Source organism: Sorghum bicolor, chromosome 4 (assembly GCF_000003195.3).
Source record: "Sorghum bicolor cultivar BTx623 chromosome 4, Sorghum_bicolor_NCBIv3, whole genome shotgun sequence".
Taxonomy (NCBI): Eukaryota; Viridiplantae; Streptophyta; class Magnoliopsida; order Poales; family Poaceae; genus Sorghum; species Sorghum bicolor.
The window spans coordinates 58,922,086-58,943,894 of record NC_012873.2 but is presented as its reverse complement, the minus strand read 5'-3'; the positions used below and the strand labels follow the sequence as shown (position 1 = coordinate 58,943,894).

Genomic DNA, 21,809 nt, shown 5'->3' with positions numbered 1-21,809 from the left:
AATCACTGAAATGGAATATAAATGGAACCATGCTAGGATCTAGTTTCAAATTCATAAGTAGCTGTATGATTCAAGCCTTGTGCCTTAGTTAGGCCTAGCGCCTTGTTTACATTCTCCCCCTAAAGTTTACTCCATATTCCGTCGGATGTTTGAATACATATATGGAGTATTAAATATAGACTAAAAAATAACTAATTACACAGACTGTGACTATTTTATGAGATGAATCTTTAAATCTAATTAGTCCATAATTTGACAATATGATGCTATGTAAAGCTACACTAAACATGTGCTAATAACATATTAATTATGCTTAATCAATTCAGTTCACGGAGTACTGAGGATTTCTACAATTTGTTTTATGGTTACCATCCAAACACTCTCATATGGTGCTCGATATGGCAACCGACGTGACACTCCCAAAACTTTACACCCTGGATTTAAACAAGGCCATCTATTCAAAATGTCATGTTCATATTGGTCTACTTTGGATTTTTTTTTTTGAAAATTGTCTATTTTGGATTATAGGAGAAATAGATGGGTTTTAGTGGATTCGATTCGTATAAAAAAAATCTATGGGAGACTTCGGAATATGAAATCGGTATTATTATAGGTCCAGTGCCCATGTGTTTTCTTTCCTGTCTTAGGATTCCTATTTTTTTTCTCTCTATACCATCCAAATGCTGCTTCTTTCTTTTTACCTCCATGCATTCCAAATTATTTGTTGGATTTCAATTTCATATAGGCTCTCAAATCACGTCCTTTATCTATTCCTACATTTTAATAATCCCACGATCCAATAGTATCGCGATTGTGGGGGCAATAAAAGATGAGTTATCATGGTCAATAATAATGAGCCATTTTTCTTTATCAATCTCAATATGGTAAAGTTATTTTTCTTTTGCCCTTAGGACACATGCTCTCACCTTTCCACCTATTAGATTCGTATTGAGAAGTGTTACAAATCTAATGGATAAAAAGATAAGAGCATATGCCCTTGAGAGAGAGAAAAAAAAAGACTGGGTTCATCTCAATATCTACTAGGGCAATTTCTCATGGGCACCATAGGCCAATTTCTAAAGGGTTCTTACGATTCCACCAAGTATGTAAGCATATTTGCGTGCTTTTTAAAAGAAATAATGCATAGTTACTATAAGAAAATTTGTTGCCTCTACCCTAAGAAGACCAAAGGTGAATTATGTCACTTTAAACTACTTTGCTCCAGTTGAAAACTTGCACAAGATAAACATAAACCATTTTTGTGTATAGGTGCACTGAGATTTATTTGGTGTGACTATTTCTACCACAAAGAGGTTTGCGGCCTTGTGTAATGCCTTAGCAACTACATAAATGCAAGAATATAAATGTGATAAACAAAAAACGTGACGAAGAGAGCGCAAACTCATAACAATATTACGTGGTACCAATGAGAAAACACCATACCAGTCCACGTGGAAGCAATCACCAAGATTATTACTTTCGAGTGTTAAGCCTCTTCATATCACGATTCTTGAGCATTCCTCAAACCGGATGTGGCACAATGCAGAAACTACAAGTTGCAAGGCTAGTGTCAGAAGTGGCACCTCTCCCTCTCCATAACTGTTATGGTGTTCACTTTAGAGTTTGACCCACCAGAGAAATGATGTCCTCATCCTTGCCCAAGTTTTTTTTGCCTTCACTCAGCACCAGTCGACAAATTTGAACCACCAAGGGTATCGACGTTGCTTTCCTGTAAGCATAAGGTATATCAACTTCGTTACCGGAACTTTTAGCACTTTTTTAATCTTTGCATTTCTCAGCTTATCTGTCGAATATACCAGCCATTCAGCAGTGTTTTTTCTCACAACAAATCAGCAACAATAGTTTTAACCATGACTTATTAGCCAAGCAAAGAGAGAGAGAGAGAGAGAGAGAGCGTGTATATTTCCTCCCTCTATGGATGAAACACGTACATTTTTTAGCTAGGACTTGTTTGGTTCAATCCTCATTTGTCTCAGGTTTTTGGCCTCGTCAAACATGTTAGTCATAGTGATCATATTACGATCCAATCACAAAAATCACACAATATACCCAAACATGGTATTCAGTCAATTTTTTTCCTTTTCATGGCCAAGGTGGTTTTGCACTCGACAAACCCATTGACCCTCGTGAAAAGGTGTGTAATATTATTTCATTTCTATGAACGGAGGGTGAGAGCTTTTGCTTGTATTGTCTCTTTTCTGCTGGGCACGAATCTCAGAGCAAATCATATGAGTCCACAATGCAAAGGACATGTGCCCTTAAGGACAAAGAAACTACGTTCATATTAATAGGAGAAGATAATTAATCCAGTGAGAAAGATTGGCCAAAACAACACCACTTAGTTTGGATGTGCACCCGTGCTTTCACAAATGATTTATCTCTTGTTTGGATGCTGGTATTCAGCTTAGAACTAGGAAACTGGAATTGTATATCTTCAATACCACTTAGTTTGGATGTTTTGGAATTGGATCTTAGAATTTGACTCACAAGTCCACATGGTACTTTCACAACACAACAAGTCCCTAATACAGTCCTGCAAAGCTTAGTATTGTCTAGAATTTGAGAGGCAGAGCTCAGCTTATAGAGGGGCCATGGAGCTTGCCGCGCGCGGAGGAGACAAGCCGTGGAGCTTGCCACTATGGAGGGTTCGGGCTTGCCAACGCGCTTAAGGGGCGAAGCTCACAGACAGGTGGAGATTCCGTGAGCTCGTTGGTGTGTGTTTCGACAGAGATGGGGCATAAAAGGGGAGGAGCTCACTAGCGGATGGAGGCTCTGTGAGCTTGCTGCACATAGAGACACCGACGAGTGCTTGAGCTGATCTCACCGACCGATGGATTTGTGCGTGTTGAGAGAGTGAGGCTTACTGACACTTGGAGTGTATAGCTTTGTCGGCACGTGGAGAGGCGTGGCTCAACGGCCAAAAGGAAGACGAAGCACAACATAGAGGATGTCTAATTTTATGGACCAATTTACTAAATCCAAATGCCTAGAAATAGAATTACTGTCCAATACCATTTTAGCACGATATTCATTTGGAAAGCCAATTTCCTCGACCCAATTTCAATGTCAATATCCAAATGGATCCCTAGATAATACAACTTTCACAATAACATGGTTTATATAACCAAAAGGCTAAGAAAACCCCACAGATATTCCATATTAACGTTGTGTTTGATAATCTAAAGAAATCCAGAAAAAAGTTACAAGAAAACATTAGGTTCAAGAAAACAGTATGGGATGTGGCTGGTTCACATTTGTTTGTCCATGTAACCACTTGACAGGTGCTTCAAGTGTGATGAAGTCTAGTTCCAATCCACGACGCTCCTCTCGTGCTCGTGATGAATGACGACGGCATGAACATGTGCAGCACAGCGAGGCCGCTGGCGCCTTGCACATTCCTACGACAAAACGGCCAAAATTCGCTCACATGCCACGAGCTTGGCCGGCCGTGTCGCCGAGCAAAGATGAGGTCCCCGGTAAGACTGACAAATGACAACTCGCTGTTCCTTTGTGTCTGAAAGCTTGCACAAAACTGCCAATCTGCCATGGTTCATGGAGCCAGAGGAAGTCAAAATCCGTTGACGGGGACGGACGACGCTTTCCTGTGGAGTAGTAGTAGTAGTAGTAGTACATTTCTTGCTGTGGTGCACGAAGTCCTCATACCAAGCCTAGCCAAACCCAAATGTACGCAAGTATAACGTTTTTTTTTAAAAAACACACACACACACACACGCAAGAAATTTACAAAGCAACCATGGGGCGTTGCAAAAAACGCGGTGCCACTGGGCGTGGTGGCGTCGCGTAGTCGCGTGGCACGGGCATCGAAGGCCGCGATCCACGAAGTCAAACGGGAGCTGCACGTCTGCCGCAGCGTGCCACCGCCCCCACCTACGGCGGCCACGGGGTCCGTGCTTCCCATGGGCACCGAGACCTGTGAAAGTTCAGCGGCCGAAAGCGACGCGCACCCGTCCCCGCTTCCACTCGACCGCTCCCCACCCGGAAAACGAAGCCAAAAAAGCCACGCTCTTGCCACCGCCGCCGCTTCCGCTTCCGGGGCCACCGTCCCTTCCCCTTGCGGCCTTGCCTCCCTCGCACGCCCATCTCCGGCGTCACCACCGGCCCCCCTCGCCACCACTGTCAACTCAGCGGAGCAGCTCTCCTCCTCAAACTCTCGGTGTCTCGCTTGCTTACCTTAACCTTCCTCCGCTCCGCTGCAATCCCACTCCTGATCCTGGCTCCACCCGGAAGTGCCCACGCATTTTGGTCTCTTGTGCTTGGAGCCTTCTCGGTTGCACCAAATTTGGCCTTTTTAGGTGGGTGGGGAGCTCCGATCTTTTCAGCTACAGCTTTTATATTTTTCCTGTTTCTTGGTTGGGTTTGTGCCACAGATTTGAGCATCTTGGGCTGGGACGATTAACTCTGAGCCGTCCTCCTCCCCATATATTGATCAGATGAGTTGTGGGTGTCTCCTCCCAATCCAAGATTGCAGGAGATGGTTGTAGCAGTAGCTTCGTCCCAATCTTCTTCCACGCCCCTGTCACCTTACTCGTCTTCGCCCAGCCTCCGCAGCTTCATCAGGGACGCCCCGCCTTACAGCACCCAGACCCCGCCGCAGGTGCAGACGGCTGGTGTCGGTGGTGGCGGCGGCAATGGGAAGATCAGCCCTGCGGTGCTGTTCATCATAGTGATCCTTGCGGTTATCTTCTTCATCTCCGGGCTGCTCCACCTCCTTGTGAGGATACTGATGAAGAAGCAGCACGGCCGTGGTGCCGCCATGGGGGAGTCTGCGCCGTCGCCGCACCGGACAGGCGCGCGGGACGCGGCAATGGACCGGCAGCTGCAGCAGCTGTTCCATCTGCACGACTCTGGGCTCGACCAGGCGTTCATCGATGCGCTGCCTGTGTTCGCGTACCGTGAAATTATCGGTGGCAGCAAAGAGCCGTTCGACTGTGCGGTGTGCTTGTGTGAATTTGATGGGGAGGACAGGCTCAGGCTGTTGCCGGTGTGCGGGCATGCCTTCCATCTGCAGTGTATAGATACATGGCTGCTGTCCAATTCGACGTGCCCACTTTGCCGTGGCACACTCTTTGTCCCCGGGATGACTATTGATAACATGCTGTTTGATGATTTTGATGAGAGGTTGGAGGAGGAGCCTCTACCGGAGGAGTGTGAGGATGGACACCAAGTTTCCAGGCACAAACCCATGGATGAGGAGCAGCCAGTGGCCGAGAAGAGGGTGTTTCCAGTAAGGCTTGGGAAGTTCAAGAATGTTGGAAATCAGGGCGCCATCGGTGGTGTGGCTGGCAATGGCAATGAAGCTGGTATAGTGAGTAGGGAGGCAGGGGAGAGTAGCAGTAGCAGCTTGGATGCAAGGCGATGCTTCTCCATGGGCACTTACCAGTATGTTCTTGGGGCTTCTGAACTTCGAGTGGCTCTCCAGACAGGTCGTGGCGGAAACGGTGCAAGCAGCAGGTTTAAAGGAAGAGTTGCTGGCTTATGTCCTGTCAATGCTGACATTATGGAGGGCAAGAGGATTTGTGCGAGGAGCAAAGGCGAGAGCTTCTCTGTGTCGAAGATTTGGCAGTGGTCTAGTGTGAAGGGCAAGTTGCCAGCTCCTCCAGACACTTGCTCAGATACTGGGAGCCTACCATGGATGAAAATAAATGCTGCTGGAGATAAGTCTAATATGTGACTCTGTCTATAGTACTTTGTTTTTTTTTCTGCCTGATGTTGGCTGCTGAGTTGCTTAGCTCTAGCTATTTCATCTGATTTAGGGTGTCTCAACAATCATTCATCAAGGGATAATTTTTGACAGGCTTGCTATATTGCACATAGTTTGTGATTGTTCACGATGGTGTAGTCTATATTCCCGTGTTGTTGGTATTCCAGGAATTCCATTCAGAATCCTATCATCACTATGAAGTATCAATTTATACTCTATTTGTGTTATCAATTCTGGCAATTTCCTCCTTGAATGTAAGTATGTAACTATCAAACATGAGAAAATATTAGGCTACAATGTGATGTACGTCTGGACCATTGCAGTTATGATCTACAAAACTTCCTTGATAAACTTTCTATTAGTTATTACAGTAGCATTTTGAGTGTTTGCTCCTGAATGAACTTGACCATGGTAGCCCTATTATTCTTTTGCAAACTGTGTAGAAGTATTATTATGGCTATAAGTTGTTAGAAGGATGGGACATACATTGGTAGTTTGCGAGGCATCCTTTTTGAAAACATACATTTCTGAACAAGGAGTCTTCCTTAAAACAAACAGCTAGAAGAGGAGTTGGTTTGACATGCAATTGAAGAAGTAAAATGAAGTTCTGCAACGTCATTGTTAAAATTTTGTGGGGGTGCTAGGGTGGTTGGGGGAGAGAAGAGGAGTTGGTTTGACGTGCAAAGAAGTAAAATGAAGTTCTGCGACATCATTGTTAAGTTTTTGTGGGGTGCTAGGTTGGGTGGGGGAGGGTGAACCTATAGGGGGGGGGGGGTGAACCTGTAAGCTTGTTTTTCTTCTATAAACTGTGGCCGACTGTAACAATTATATATTATTTACTACTTAGTGATGTGATAAGTAATATGCTTTTGACTGGTGACTTCATGTCGAAATTACCTCCTCTTTTTTGCTTTATCACCTTTAAGCATTCGTATCTTAACTTCTAGAGCAACCTTTTGGATCTTCCATACACTTCTTTCAATAATCTCCTATTGCTCACATGGCAGATCGACAGTTTCTTTTGTTATTTAAAAATCAACGCATGATACTTTTCTTCATCCCTGCAGTCCTAGATGATTGATACGGAAGTTAACCTTTCTATTTCACCTCAACAAATGTGGACTAAGATATGACGGCTGTAACTGTCTAAGATTGCAGTAACAGTCTAAGATTGCGATTTGGTTTTGCCCATGCCATTGTGAATTTTGAAAACAATCTGAAATAACATTTGAGTGCTGGGCTCGGTTTGATTAATTTCTTGTCAAACTTAGCATAGAAGTTGCTATTATACTGTTTTCACTTTTGTTACATTTTAAATAAAAAATATTGTTTAGTCTGGGTCTGCCCTCCTGGTCAATGCAGCATGCCTGCAAGTGTTGGTGCATCAACTCAAGATTGGGCTGCCTTTTTGCCTATCGCACCAGGTGGTGATGACTAGGTTTCTAAGTGGATGGCAACTTTGTCCTCATACAATATTAGTATCCTAATGCACTAATAACTAGTAGTGATAGCTGATCGAAGGCGTAGTGGCATGGAAGCTTGTATAATGCCTATCACATTATAGTTTTTGGCTTATTTAATCATAGCCAAAGGAAGAAGTGCCAGCCATCACATACCTGCACTAACTAAGCAACAGGCATTATCGACAGGATTCCAGCATATTGCTTGAGTGATCTTAGCTAGGAAATCATTGGTTTGCAAATGATTTTCAGTCCTACCTGATAGTAATACACAGCTCATGCAATCATTACGAAGATGCTAATCTGGCAGCATTATTGTTGACATCATTGTTGCGGTTGCTGCTATTTGATCTCATATCAGATACTGTGATGTTGAGATTGGTTCCTTGGAAAAGCATATTCTGGGCCAATTTTCGAAGGCTTCCGTTGTTACAGTGGTTGTCTCTCAGAAACAATATCTTATTGGCTAACAATGGCAGCTGCAATGCAGATGGCAGTTTCTTTTTGAAGCGCCAACCTGCCAGCACAGCTAACTGTTTCTTTGCAATTTGTTTCTGAATAAACTGAAGCTTCTTTTTGTAGCTGGTATGCTGGAGTTTCTTCAGCTGTATCTTCTCCTTGTATAGCACTGAATTGAGACACCAGGATATACAATAGCTTCAAGGGCTGGTTCCATGCATGATTGAGATGGGCAGAGCATGACATGAAATGAAAGCAACAGATGTGGGTCATGAAGGATAGGGCCACTACTACATACACTGATACCATGATCGGTCTATATAATATACAATATTGTTCTTTTGTCTTGATGACTTAAAATCCAGGAGGTCATCAGATGGGTAGGACTGGCTGTCTGGCCTTTACTAGCTGGCATTCGATCCACCATCCATTACGCCATGGAGTGTGGATGGTATCAGTTGCAACCTATACCCACCAAGGAGTGTCTGATAGAGGAGCTTTGGGCTGGATGGGCATGGCAGCATCAATCAGTATTGTCAGGGACTCCATACTTTAGTCCGTGATACTCTGAATCCCAAGGCTGTACCATGATCCCCGTGATCATGCACAGTAATGAAGGCCGTGCTTGACCATCTAATCACACAACCTAAGTAAGAGTCAAAGATACCGTTGACAGTTTGACAGCATGGCTATAAAAGCGATTGGCCGTTCACGCGGAAGGCAAGATTATGACGAGACCTGATCTAGAAGACGAAGACTCGTTCATCAGTAGCAGTAGCATGTGGATTCGGGGAGGTGCTACGGTGCTGGGAAACACGCGCTCGACGAAACCACGGTTGGCCTGCTGTTTGCTTGTTGGACCAGAAACCAAGGTGTGCACGGGCGCAGCAAAGCGTCCAGAAGAACGCCTCCATGCAGGGTTTTCCCATCCGTGCGTCGCAATCAGTCACAGCTGGAAACACGGCAAGCTTTCGCACGTAGAATTAGAATTCGAATTCTTTTGCTTGCTCTAGCTAATCATGCAAGTTTCCGGCCCAGCTCCCCCAACTTGTGTTGGAAGCAAACAATGCTAACTGGCGCGATCACGACATTTCAAAATAAAAAATTGCAGTAATTTGTGCACTTCATTTCAATTGTTTGGGGGCAAAACTGGGACAGGATGAACGGATTCATTACAGCAGCAGTAAAACGACAATGAATGTAATAGCAATCTCATTTTTACAGTGGCTGGCTAACCAAATCAATCAACTGAACGGACGAAGGGGAGGAAGGAATTGTTTGTCGCAGCGATCTCGCTTACCATTCACCGGGGCACGCCCGCCCGCGGAATCGTCGAATCTATCCAATCCAATCCAAGATGAAAGGGACACCATGTTTTTTTCTGATATAGTTTCGGCACCCTTCCTTTGACCAATCAACCATCGTTCCTCCTCTGCTCCGATCCGATGACCGATGGGGCGGTGAGGTCAGGCCCGGCCGGCTCCGTCGTGGGGCGGCAGAGGCGGCGGGTTGAAGAGCGGCGGCGCGTCGCGGCCGCCGAGGTCCATGGACGACTTGGCGGAGGCCGGCGGGGCGACGAAGCGCGCGGAGAAGTCGCGGTAGCCGGTGTAGTCGCCCTCGGGGCTGGCGCCGTGGCCCTCGTCGAAGTTGAGCGCGTAGCTGAGCGCGTCGTAGTTGAGCTTGCGGCCGCCGCCGAAGTGGTGGTGGGGACGCGTGGGTGGCCCGCTGCGGCCGAACCGCCGGATGAAGGTCTTCCACCGCGGGCCGGCCACCAGCTCCGACCACTCGCGCACCTTGAGCACCGCGTCCACCGCGCGCTGCCACCAGGTCTCCTCCTCCGCCCCGCCGACCCGCTGGTGGGAGGAGGAAGAGGCGGGCCAGGGGAAGCAGCAGCACCGGCGGCCCCGGCGCGCGAAGAAGGCCGCCTCCGCCTCGTCCATGCCCGCGGCTTCGGTGTCCATCGCCCGCCGGAAGGTCGTGTGGCGCGGGCCCGGAAAACCCTCCCCTCCTGCGTTGGCTGACTCGGCCGCGGCGCGCGGCGGCTGGAGAGTTTTCGGGTGGATCTTTTTGGGGGCTCTTCTTGGGCTGCGCCGTGTGCGGGTGTGCGGGCGGGGGTTGGTTTTTATCGGGGAGGTGGTTTCGACGCGGACGCGGATGGTGGAGTCAACGGTTGGAGCGGCTCGCTGACGTGGGCCGGAAGCCGCGGGCCCGGGGGCCTCGCAACGTTCGCAAACCCGCTGCGCTTACTTTTTCTCTCCCAACGGATGGATCGTGCCTGCCGCATGCGAGTGAATTTCTTCTTCTTGGCGTCGTTCAAAACATGGCATGGATCATGGATGGGGTACTTGGATTTAGCACTAAATATACATACTTCTGAAAATAAATTGCAGGAGCCCTTCAGAAAAAAATATATACATGCGAGTTGGGCCATCATCATCATAAAAACATAAATTCACACCACATTGCTCTCGCTGACGTGATGGGATTATCAGCAGATGCCAGCTGGTTCTGTGTACTACTACTTAGGCCTTATTGAGTTGGAGAAAATTTTTGGTTTTAGATGCGGCACTTTCATTTATATTTAATATTTATTTTTTTAATTATGTACTAACTAAGTTCAAAAGATCATTCTCGTAAATTACAGATAAATTATGTAATTAATTTTTTTTAATATATATTTTGTGCTGCATACATATATCGCAAGATTTAATGCGATGGGGATGTGGAATTTTTTTTTTAACTAAACAAGGCCTTACTACTACTGATTAAAAAAATCCTGCATTTACACGACTACATGTGGATGCACCGATGCAGCAATGGTTGGCCGTCATCGACCGTGCGGCCGTGCAGGAGGGAGGCCCCCAAGCGTGGGGCGGAGTGGATTGGAAGGACAGCACGGGCACAGATCGGCGACAAGACAAAGCTGGCGGTGGCACGGCTTGCGTCAGTACAGGTACAGTTGTTGTCGCCGGGCTCGATGTGCCATTTGCGATCAGGTGCCTCATGCCGGGACGTGCCAACTGGTGTCATCGCAGGCCGCAGCTACGCGACGCCTGGCGCCGATGTTTTCACACTGCATTATTGAATACATATGACTGTCGTCTCACATTGTAATTCATTCTAACATTTTTTATCAAATTTATTTGAGAAGATAATAATATTTATGTACCATTAGATTCTTTGTTAATTATATTTTTATAGTATATATCTCTTTAATGTCATAAATTTTTGTAATTTTTTCTTTAATTTTGGCAAAACTTAAAATACTTTAACTCTATAAAATTCTTAGAATGACTTATAATTTGTGATGGAAGGAGTACTTCGTATGTGAGTACGTCTATTTTCATTTGGCTGAAAAGTTATATGCCTTTTTTACTTCACTAAAATTTTTAGATTCGTCTATTGTTAGCACTTTCGTTTGTATTTGGTAACTATTGTCCAACCATAAACTAACTAGACTCAAAAGATTCGTCTTACAAATACAGACGAACCGTATAATTAGTTATTTTTTTTATCTATATTTATTGCTTCATGTACGAGAAAAAAATATTGTTGAATGACTCACAGATAGATTTGACAGATAAACAATACTATGCTCGTGATACTACTCGTATTTATATTTATTGTTTGATTCCAAATGCAAAGAAATACTAGCTAGGAACGTAGGCCTTGTTATTAAAAAAAACAAAAACTTTTCAAGATTCCCCGTCACATCAAATCTTACGGTACATGCATGAAACATTAAATATAGATGAAAACAAAAATTATTACACGGTTTGTCTGTAAATCCCGAGATGAATCTTTTAAGCCTATAATGTTTATCAAATAAAAACAAAAGTGCTACAATGTTAAAATCCAAAAAAAAAATATGTCTAAACAAGGCCTAGTCCTTGCCATACAGGCGTGGGCCCATACCAGATTTCCTTTCCACGTCTCTAGATCCTCTCCTTCCTCTATTGTTCCCCGTACACAAATAGTATTTATTAATTGAGTATATATCTAATCCTATACTTTGTCGTTTGGCTGATAAGTCATGACAGAAACTACTATTGGCTGATTGTTGTGGGAGAAAAATACTGCTAAATGGCTGACAGATTCGACTGCTAAGGTCAAACAAACAAGATTCCGATTTGACAGATTCGGCGGTTGTTCTCCAGTGATTTGGTTTCGATTTTAAAACTGACAGCAGAATACAAATTTTGATTTGCGACAGCCATTACTAGAGATGGCCTTTAGCTCAGGACAGTTAGCTGTGTATCATCGAATAGCTGGCTGTCTTTGATATGCTGCTTACGCATTTGCCTGATTAAATGGATCAGTAAATAAAACCTCGATCTAGTTACCTGTCTTTGATGTGCTGCTTACGCATTTGTTTTCCCCGGTAAAAGTAGAGCAATAGGGAGATGGGAAAATCGTGCCCGCCACAGCCCGCAGTTGGGAAAAATAGTCCGGAGACTCGCCGGACGACTCGCGGCAACTTCCACCGTGTGGGTGCGCGTCGGTATCCACACGATTGCTTTCAAGTCAAGTCTTGGACCGCAGAGGTATTCTGTTGTTTGTTGTAGGCGTCTCAACTCTCAAGTCTGATTGTCTGAATTCCAGAAGTCTTAGGCGCAACAAGGCCCATCCGCTGATCCTAATCAAGGCCTGCATCGAATCACCCCCAGTACAGAATGATGCAGCGGAGTGGCCCGAATAGTCCGTTCTCCATTGGCGTTTAACGGAAGTCTGCTGCCAGAAAGTAGCGTCGTGCGTTCGCACTTCATCATCAGTTAGCTGTGATTTGCCAGACAACTTGCTTGTGCTTAAAGAACGGCTATTTCTCAGCCTTGTCCCTTCCAAAGTCACAGGATCAATTTGCATCCACATTCACATTTTTTTTTATCGGTTTGCAATGCTGCAGAGCACAAATTCTCTGAAGAGCTTCCGTTTATACCAATAAAAACAGGGATGCAAAGCTGTATATTTTCGAGCTTGATTTGTATAGATATCATCAAACTTTAAAGAGGAAACCTCATTGGTGATTTTGAATAGATATAATCAAACTATTCTCTTACAAATAACATCTGTCAAAAAGAACCCAAACGGATTTTTTTAATCTTGCTCTACGGTTCCCTTGAATAGCACAAAGTATAACTGAAAGAGTTGTTCAAGAGCTGCGCATAGCAAAAAACAGTAAATTGCAATGACGAAGCAAGGTACTTACAGAGCATTGCAATTTACAGCCATTTTTGGCTGGCTCGGCAACAGCTGTTTTACTTTAATTACTCTACGTTTGCCTTTTATGGCCCTGCAGCTGCAGCCTGTAGTGCTGCACAAGCACAGCCGAGCGGTTTGAACAAATGCGCTTCTACTTGTTCCCTTCCCCTGCATCGAATCCATCAGTTCATTTTATTAACCGAAGTACTGAAAAATATCATTCTGGAGACTTTAAGTGAAAAAGATATGGTTAACTTCAAACCCCGACGGGAAATAAGAAATTTTATAATGTTCTCCATCAAATGGCTACATACAAATGAACCTATAATGCATAGAGGTGATGAACAGAACATACAAATGACCAAACACAGAGCCCAACAGATAAGAAAACGGTATCTACTGCCACACTTGGATAGCTAGGCACCTATCCATTCTCCCCACTCACTAAAATCATGAATAAGACAAGGAAAATAACGTGGCATCTTTTCCAATCAGGTATGCTGACATTTTCTCCAACAATAGACTTTTCAGCTAATCTAAAAGGACGATGCTCTCCACAAACCGTTTATCATTGATACATCAGTGCTTAACTTTTCCATGATACTCAAACAAGAATCGTTGCACAGAAACTGTGAATAGAAGAGCTTATTAGGATACCCCATTGGGACTAAAAAGGCTTTGTTGTTGTCGTTGTTAGAGAAGGAAATACTGCAAATTTTCAAAGAAACAAATGGAAAACTGGATCCATCATTTTCAACAAAAATGGAAGTGAAAAAAGGGGTCCCTTCCCTCCCAGGAAAAGGAAATATTTGCCGAAGGGGTGGAGGTCCGATCATTAGATATCTCTGATACATTAAGATTTCCTATCAGATAAAGAAGGAAGAAACTATATAGTAAATTACAGGATTACCATTTGAGAGGAAGTAGTCTGTAATTCAGTATCTTATGTAAGACCAAAGGCATACCAGATTTGCTTGCTCAGAACAGACAGAGATTTTTGGGTTGTCAGGAAAGTTTATTGAAATAATGGGAAGGCATCAGAATTTTCATTATTATTATGTTCTGTACTTAATTTTGAACATTAAACTATTACGCTACAGAAGATCAGAAACCAGACAAAAAGATCATTCAGTCACAGGTTGGTACCATTCTACTGCATCATTAGTATAGTTCACCATAATAGAACATAAGAATTTACAGTAAAATAGAGATGGAACGGTGAATGAGGTGTTATGAGTAGTAACCTCATGTAGGTTTCCACCATAGCAATGCTAGGGACAGCCTTTAAAAAGAATGCAGAGGTAAAAATGAACATCAATAAATATTTGCTTAGAAACATACATTTCTTATGGTGCGGATACTTCTCTAGAAATCTGAAGACTAGAGATCATTTCACAAGGTGGAAATAAATTACTTCAAATAATGTAAGTAAACCTATGGTGATTTGAATATACATAATTAGATAGATTCTTTAACGTGATATATTGTGTATTACAGTAATATTTAAATCATACCCTGGTTATAAATACTTAAACAAGCGAGTGTTAGTTAGATCCACATAAGCACTTGCAAGACCAACTAAAAAAGGTAGACAAGACTTAAAAATAGAAAAATAGAAGGAATCAACTTAGGAACTTAGGTCTTGGCAGCAATTCATGTTTGGTGAATCTACCTGGCCAAGAAATATGGTCGCTTCACGCAATCTTCAGACAAAGATTGATAGACATTCCAGAAAGCAATGTCATTGACATAGGCTCATCATCATTGTTCTTCATTTGACTGCATATTAGCCCCTTGAATTAAATCTGCTATTCCAGCTGATGTAAACCAGACATTAATACTTCACAAGCTGGTTGTGCCAAAGTTAAGGAGAGAACCTAGAACAGCTTTGTCACCCTCTCACAAATATATGTCCACCTGATTTAAGCTGCAGCAATGTTTTTTCTCGAAAACAACTGCAGCAATATTGTATATCCACAACTATTTCTATGGCATTCAATTGAAATAGAGAACACCATGGAAAAATGCTCGGGAACAGACCTAGCAGTAGCTCTCTCGATCAAAGAACGTCTGCATTCCCCGGTTGCAGCAAGAGCAACACCGGAAGCAATCTCTGAAGAACTGAACACCACGAATTCAGCTTCTGCAAACCCAATTGTCAAACTTTAGTGATTGGTATCTACCAAATTAACAAATCCTACATGGCGATTGAGGGGAAGGGATCATATGTGATTAAGTCTTAGAGTTGTACCTTTAGCAGTGCTCAATATATTGGTCAAACTCCCAGTCAAATTTCATGCTTGAATGAATGATATTGGTCACAGTCAGAAAGATTGTCATCACCAGAAGTCTCCACAAGAGCATACCCCATCGCTGAACTTGTGAAATCTAACAGCATCCCTCACAAGAATATCACGGCCAGTAATCTTAGATATGAACTTTGTAGCATTGTGACAATCTACACAAACCCGCAGATTCTTGACAATTCGAATTGGCATTTCCTGTGGAACAAATATTAATCCGAAAGCAATCGCAAGCTTTTCGCTGTGATGGCTGACCATGTGAACCTTATCAGTATCTGCAACATCATGCAGCACTGAACTGACATCAGGTTTGTATCCTTCTTCAAGCATCTTGGAGTTGAGCCACTCAAGCTTTTCATAAATTCCCTTGGAGCAGGGGTGAGACTGGTCATCAGCAGAAAAGATGTGAACTTTATTCTTATACTTGATCCAGCTACAACCTGGCTCCTTCTTCACTTGCCTGTCCCTCATTCCACGCCTTAGCTGGGCAACCTCATTCCATTGACCTTTAGCAGCATGCATGCTGCATAGCAACACGTAGCTTGCCGGGTTCTGAGGATCGATTTCTAAGAGATTCTCAGCAGCCCATTTGCCGATTTCCATGTCACCACGCAACCTGCAAGCACTCAGCAATGTTCCCCATCCAATTGCGTCAGGGTGCATCGGCATCTGCTTTATGAACTCCTCAGCTTCTTTTAATTTCCCAGATCTGCTATACAAGTCAATCATACAGGTGTAGTGATCATCTATGGGCACAATACCATGGTCCTTCTGCATGGAATGGAAGTAGCTGCGGCCTTTCTCAACAAACCCGGCACGACTGCAAGCAGAAAGAACGCCGATAAATGTTACTCCATCAGGCTTCACGCCCTTAGCCAACATCTTCTCAAACAAATCGATAGTTTCTTTTGCCCTCCCAAACTGAGCGTACCCAGAGACAAGTGCTGTCCAGGAGACTTGATCGTGAAACGACATCTCATCAAACAATCTGTGTGCATCCTCAATGCTACCACACTTCCCATACAAGGTAACTAGTGCATTGGACACTGTGATGTAATGCATCAATCCTGACACAAGCGCTAGGCAGTGGAACTGAGCTCCTTCCTCTAAGCTTGCTAGGTTAGCGCAAGAACTTATAACACTTCCTAGGGTGTAATCATCAGGATCAATGCCATCCCTTTGCATCTCAGAGAACACCCTGACAGCCTCCTCACTGCACCCATTCTGTCCATAACCAACAATCAATGCAGTCCACGAGATGATGTTTTTGCACGTCATCCTCCTGAAAACAGTTTCTGCCAGTTTGATGCTCCTGCACTTTGAGTACATGTCAACAAGCGCACTCCCGACAAAGACATTGTCATCGTAGCGAGTCCTAATTATGTAGGCATGGATCTGTTTCCCCTGTTCCAAGGCTGAAAGGGCACCGCAAGCTGTAAGGATGCTTCCGAAGGTGTACTGATCAATAGCAATGCCCTGAAACCTCATCCTCCTAAAAATTTCAAGAGCCTCTGACTCCAATCCATTCTGGGTGAACCCCGTAACCATTGTGGTCCATGTAATGGAATCTCTGTCCGTCATTACCTCAAACAATCGCCTTGCTTCTTCAACCATCTTGCATCGGAGCAGCCCGGTGATCATCGTGTTATACATCACCACATTCTTGCTGTCCACTTCATCGAAGGCTCGCTTGGCATCTCCAACGAGGCTCATCTTGGCATACATATCAACCAGTGGGCTCCCGACAAAGGCATTCGCCCCAAACCCAAGCCGCAGAATCTGACAATGAAACTGCTTACCAAGGGCGCGGTCACCCAAGGCCGATGCTGCCATGACCATGGTCGACATTGTGATTCGGCTAGGCCTGACGCTACTATCCGCCTGAAGTAACGCGAGGTACACCCTGACTGCCTGAGCATGCGAGCCACCACCAGAGAAGCCGGCGATGACCGCATTGTAGGAGACAATGTCGCGCTGTGTCATGGATGCGAAGAGGGCCTCCATGTCACTGAGGAGCCTAGCGTGGGCGAGAGTGGAGAGGAGCGCGTTGTAGGTGAAGAGGTTCGGGTGGGGCATTGCGTCGAACACGCGGCGCGCGCGCGCGTGGCGGCCAGCCTTGCCATAGGCGGTGAGCAGGTGGTTGAGGAGGTAGGTGGGCGGCGGGTGTGGTAGGGTCCTGAGGATGACGCAGTGGAGTGCGCCAGCGACGTGCGGCTCGGTGCGGGCGGCGGCAGAGAGGAGGGCGGCGTACTGGCTGCTGAGCGGGCGGGACATGGCAAGCGGGGCGGGGAGGCGAGTTTGCTTGTGGAAAAACGAAGGAAACGAAGCGCATAAGGACCATGGGCCTCCCTCCATCCAGCAAGCTTTGTGTGAACCCAAGCCCACACGACGGTATTGCCAAATGGGCCAGGTACATTAGTTGGGCCATGCGTTGCTTCGTCCCCACCAAAATATTTCCAATGAACACCTGGCTGGACATATTTCGGCTTAGGAGCTGATGCCATGTGATTGCATCAACGATCAGAGTTTAGGTTGTTTACAGTCACGACTCACGTACTGTCCGCAGCAGCACACTATTCACACAAATAACGACGTGGTCTCCACAGCATATATATATATATATATATATATATATATATATATATATATATATATATATATATATATAGGGTATGTTTGGTACGGTTCTTTATAAAACGGGTGAAGTTGTTTTTCTTCTCCTCTCATAACAACATGAATTGAGATGACTTCCTCATCTATCTCTCTTATCTATGCAAGAAGTAGTTGATGAAGCTATTTTACCAAACAATTTTTTCAAAATAGTTCAGCTTTATCTAGAATGTTATTCATGAAGCTATTTTTAAAAAAACGACTTTACTGCTGAACTTAAGCTACGACAAACAAGACCATACTCTACGATAATGGACATTCATACAGAGATCACCCTGATACCATTCTTCCGGCCAATTACGTTTGTGCAATAGCCTGACACGAAAGAACTGACGATTGCGCACCAAAAGTGCCATGCTACAGGGGGAGAGCAGTTTGCATTTTGGGCCTTGTTTAGTTCACTCAAAACAAAAAAGTTTTCAAGATTCTCCGTCACATCGAATCTTACGGCATATGCATAAAGCACTAAATATAGACGAAAATAAAAACTAATTAAACAGTTTGTCTGTAAATTACGAGACGAATCTTTTGATCCTAATTAGTCCATGGTTAGATAATATTTGCCACAAACAAACGAAAAGTGCTACAGTACCAAAATACAAAAACTTTTCACAACTAAACAAGGCCTTGAAGTTCTTGCTTCTTATTAAGTTCTTAATAGGCATAGCTGCCGCTGATAAGATGTACTTGTTGCAACTGTTGCCTTATTTAGTTTCAATTTTTTTTGCAAAATAGATATTGTAACATTTTCGTTTGTATTTTACAAATATTATTTAATCATAGACTAACTAAGCTCAAAATATTCGTCTCACAAATCTATATTTAATATTCGTCATAGACTAACTAATTACAGATAAACTGTGCAATTAGTTTTTTTATCTATATTTAATGTTTTATGTATGTGTCGCAAGATTTGATGTAACGAAAAAACTAAAAAACTTTGCAACATTTTTTGGGAACTAAACAAGGCCCGTGTATCCAAAATCTCCCAAGAAACTTGCAACTCTGAGCCTTTCAGTCTGAACTCTGAAAAAACTTCAGGTGTCCGCGCAACACTTAAAGACTGTACGGGGATAAGAATCAATCCATTGAATCAGGTCACCATCATCATGCCGTTAATCATTGTACAAACAGTGACCAAATGATTGTTAAGTAATTTATTGATTTGCTTGCCATACCACGCCACACGCTAGACGCTAGACCGATCCATGTTGCTTTCATTTTACTGTACATGACTAACTGCACGGCGTAAATGATATACGGCTCTGAATACTGTACGGGTACAGCATTTGCTGCTTGCGTTACGCCACTGTTTCGCTGATGAGCCGACAGTTACAGTGCTCTCTGTTTCTGTGGAGCTATTCACGGGTTGACGCGGCCTTGGTTTAAATTTTTTTTGCAAAATAAATATAATATTTTCGTTTGTATTTGATAAATATTATTCAGTTATGAATTAATTAGATTTAAAAGATTCGACTAACAAATTACAGATATACTGTGCAATTAGTTATTATTTTTATTTATATTTAATGTTCTATATATACGTCGCAGGATTATTTTTTTTATAAATTTTTTTAAAACTAAACAAGGTGAAGCCGGTTGTGAATGTCCGTAGGAGAAGCTGGAATCTACCACACGGAAGTGAACATTCGGAGCAGCAGAGACACGCATGTTCCGTCCATCATCTGGTCATCTCGATCATTTGCCTTCCTCTCGTGTCCATTCTCATGCAGCAGCTTTTAAATGCGGGCCGGGTAGCTGCTGTCCCCCCTTTTCGCCATGATGGAGTTCATCAGCTGCTACATCGAATGACTTGTCATGTGATGATGCACTCTATCCTCTTCGTTAGGTGAGGCGTGTCTGTCAGAGGATCTGGATGTGTTGTGTGTGTAGTGTAGCTAGAGAGGTCCTGGGTTATGGGAATGCATGGCACCACCGAGCTTTCTGAAAGTTCCAGTGCAGAGGTGTGTTGGTATGTCTGCTGGATCTTTCTGCCTTCTTCAGTTTTTCTCATCTTCTGATTATAACATTACAGCTCTTTGCCTCTTTGTTCATAATAAGCCAGTAAAGCATGGATCCCTTTTGTCAAAAAGGGAAATAAAGGAAGCTAGTACCTTAGAATAGAGCCGCAAAAGTCACACTGGAAAAACAAAAACGATCTAGATAACACGGTAGTTACCGGCCTGTCGGCATTTCGATCGATCTAACCTACACATCAGAAAAAGATGATCGATCCATTCTGTCGGAATCCGAACAGTGAGCTTGTGAGTCCAGCATCACAGTTGCAGAAACACTGAACCTTGCTTAAGGTTCCATTCAGCTTTGATGCTGCCGGCCCAAGATTGGTCCCGCGACTGACTGAAAGATGCCACTGAACACAATGCTCAACGTGCTAACCTCCAAGTGCGTCCGGGACTTGATGAGTGGAGGGTCCACTCATCTGCTGCGCTTCCGTTTCCCGCCAATGTCTGTTTCCTCTGAATCACTTCCACACTTGTAACAAATAAACTCTCTGAAAGTTGCAGCTATCACTAACCAAGTAAATTAATCATAGATGAGAAAAAACAAAATCCACTCGCATCCCTCTCGGCTGTGATCCTCCTGCCGGCAGGTGATGCGTCACACGTACATGCATGCCTTTAACTTGCGCTTTGCGTCGGTAAGTGCAAGCTCTCTCTATTCCTTTTTTTGGGCAGCGCGAGCGAACTGTGGCCAAGTGACAAGTCCTTCTTTACGAAAATGGTTTCACTTTGCCTTTTGATACCTGCTGATGACATTTCATCTGCCTGAGGCTTGACAGTCCGTTAATGCACTACATGTAAGCAGTTTTGTTGCCTCTCACGCCAAAAAGCCTCCCCGACAAATAGAGAGCACTTGTGCGTGCGTTGATGGGACCTTTTCAAAGTTTAAATACCCGGCGAGGTCGTTCCTAATCTCAGAACATGCGCTGATTACACATATTGAAACTAGTATATACTAGGATTAAGATAGCTCAAGTGGCGGCAGGCAAAGGTTAGTGACCACTTTGCTGTCTGGCACCCGTGAGAGACAGGCCCGCATAATCTACGTCCCTTCGCATCTTTATTTTTGGCTATTGCGATGTGTATATGTTTATGCATATGCCGGGTTAGTGTACGTACACGATGCCGTTGCTTGATTCGTGCTGTACGTTTTGTGACGGTGCGAGGCTACCTGTTTTTGTAGTGTTATCTGCGTACATGTACATCCATCCGTCCTATTCAGGTGGCATATAAGAATAAGAATCTACGGATTCGTGGGCGTGCCTCCGTCGTGGCCAACATCGGAACCCACCACCGCACTATGCCTCTTCATCCTGTCTCGCCAAAGGCTCCCCCGCTGCTGCTGACCTGCTGTATTGCTTTGTCATCTAGTAACTGCATCCGCACAGGATATGGATTTTGTTCTGCAAATTGCATGGGTGGTCTGGTCTGGTCTGGTCTGATGCTGCCGAGTGCCGAATGCATGGCCCTCTGACGTGTGCTTTCGCGAGCCTTACATACATCTCTGTAAGGGAACACAGCTCCAAATCAGATTCATCTTCTTCTTCAAAGAAAAAAAAAACAGCTTCAAATCACCCTGGATGAATTGCTGCAGACCTGCTTGGTAAATCTGACGAAATCGATTCGATAGAGCGCAGAGGCTGAACACTGGTTGACACTGAAACTGGTTTAGTTCCTTGAAGCTGTTTGGTCGCCCCACCCTGGCTATTATTGTGCAGAGATTATACGGTACTACCTCTGCGATCATCATGCCCGCAGCATGCATGGAGCCCTCATAGGAAGGTGCACTGCACCCATGGTCCATGGACACGCACCACAGCGGACACAGATCAGCGGAAGGTGGTCGCGTTGATTGATTGCCTAGTGATTACCGCGGCAGCGACCGTCGTGGTTCACCTGCTCAAAGCAAGAGACAGGGTAATTTCCAACAAAAAAAATCATCCCGAATATCAAA

General features: G+C 44.2%; 3 protein-coding genes across 3 annotated transcripts; 1 reads left to right on the top strand and 2 right to left on the bottom strand.

Annotated features, from left to right (window-relative positions):
• On the top strand, positions 3,949 to 6,094 carry LOC8075720 (RING-H2 finger protein ATL46). Its single transcript, XM_002454254.2, has one exon. It carries the CDS (start codon positions 4,514 to 4,516, stop codon positions 5,711 to 5,713), a length of 1,200 nt encoding a protein of 399 aa, XP_002454299.1. The 5' UTR covers positions 3,949 to 4,513; the 3' UTR covers positions 5,714 to 6,094.
• Positions 8,761 to 9,778, bottom strand: LOC8075719. The gene has a single exon (XM_002452519.2). The coding sequence runs from the start codon at positions 9,621 to 9,623 to the stop codon at positions 9,129 to 9,131; it is 495 nt and encodes a 164-aa protein (XP_002452564.1). The 5' UTR covers positions 9,624 to 9,778; the 3' UTR covers positions 8,761 to 9,128.
• Positions 14,313 to 17,471, bottom strand: LOC8068591 (putative pentatricopeptide repeat-containing protein At1g68930). Its single transcript, XM_002452518.2, has 2 exons — positions 15,113 to 17,471; positions 14,313 to 15,004 (listed from the first exon to the last, which is right to left on the bottom strand). The coding sequence occupies exon 1, from the start codon at positions 17,436 to 17,438 to the stop codon at positions 15,201 to 15,203; it is 2,238 nt and encodes a 745-aa protein (XP_002452563.1). The 5' UTR covers positions 17,439 to 17,471; the 3' UTR covers positions 14,313 to 15,004; positions 15,113 to 15,200.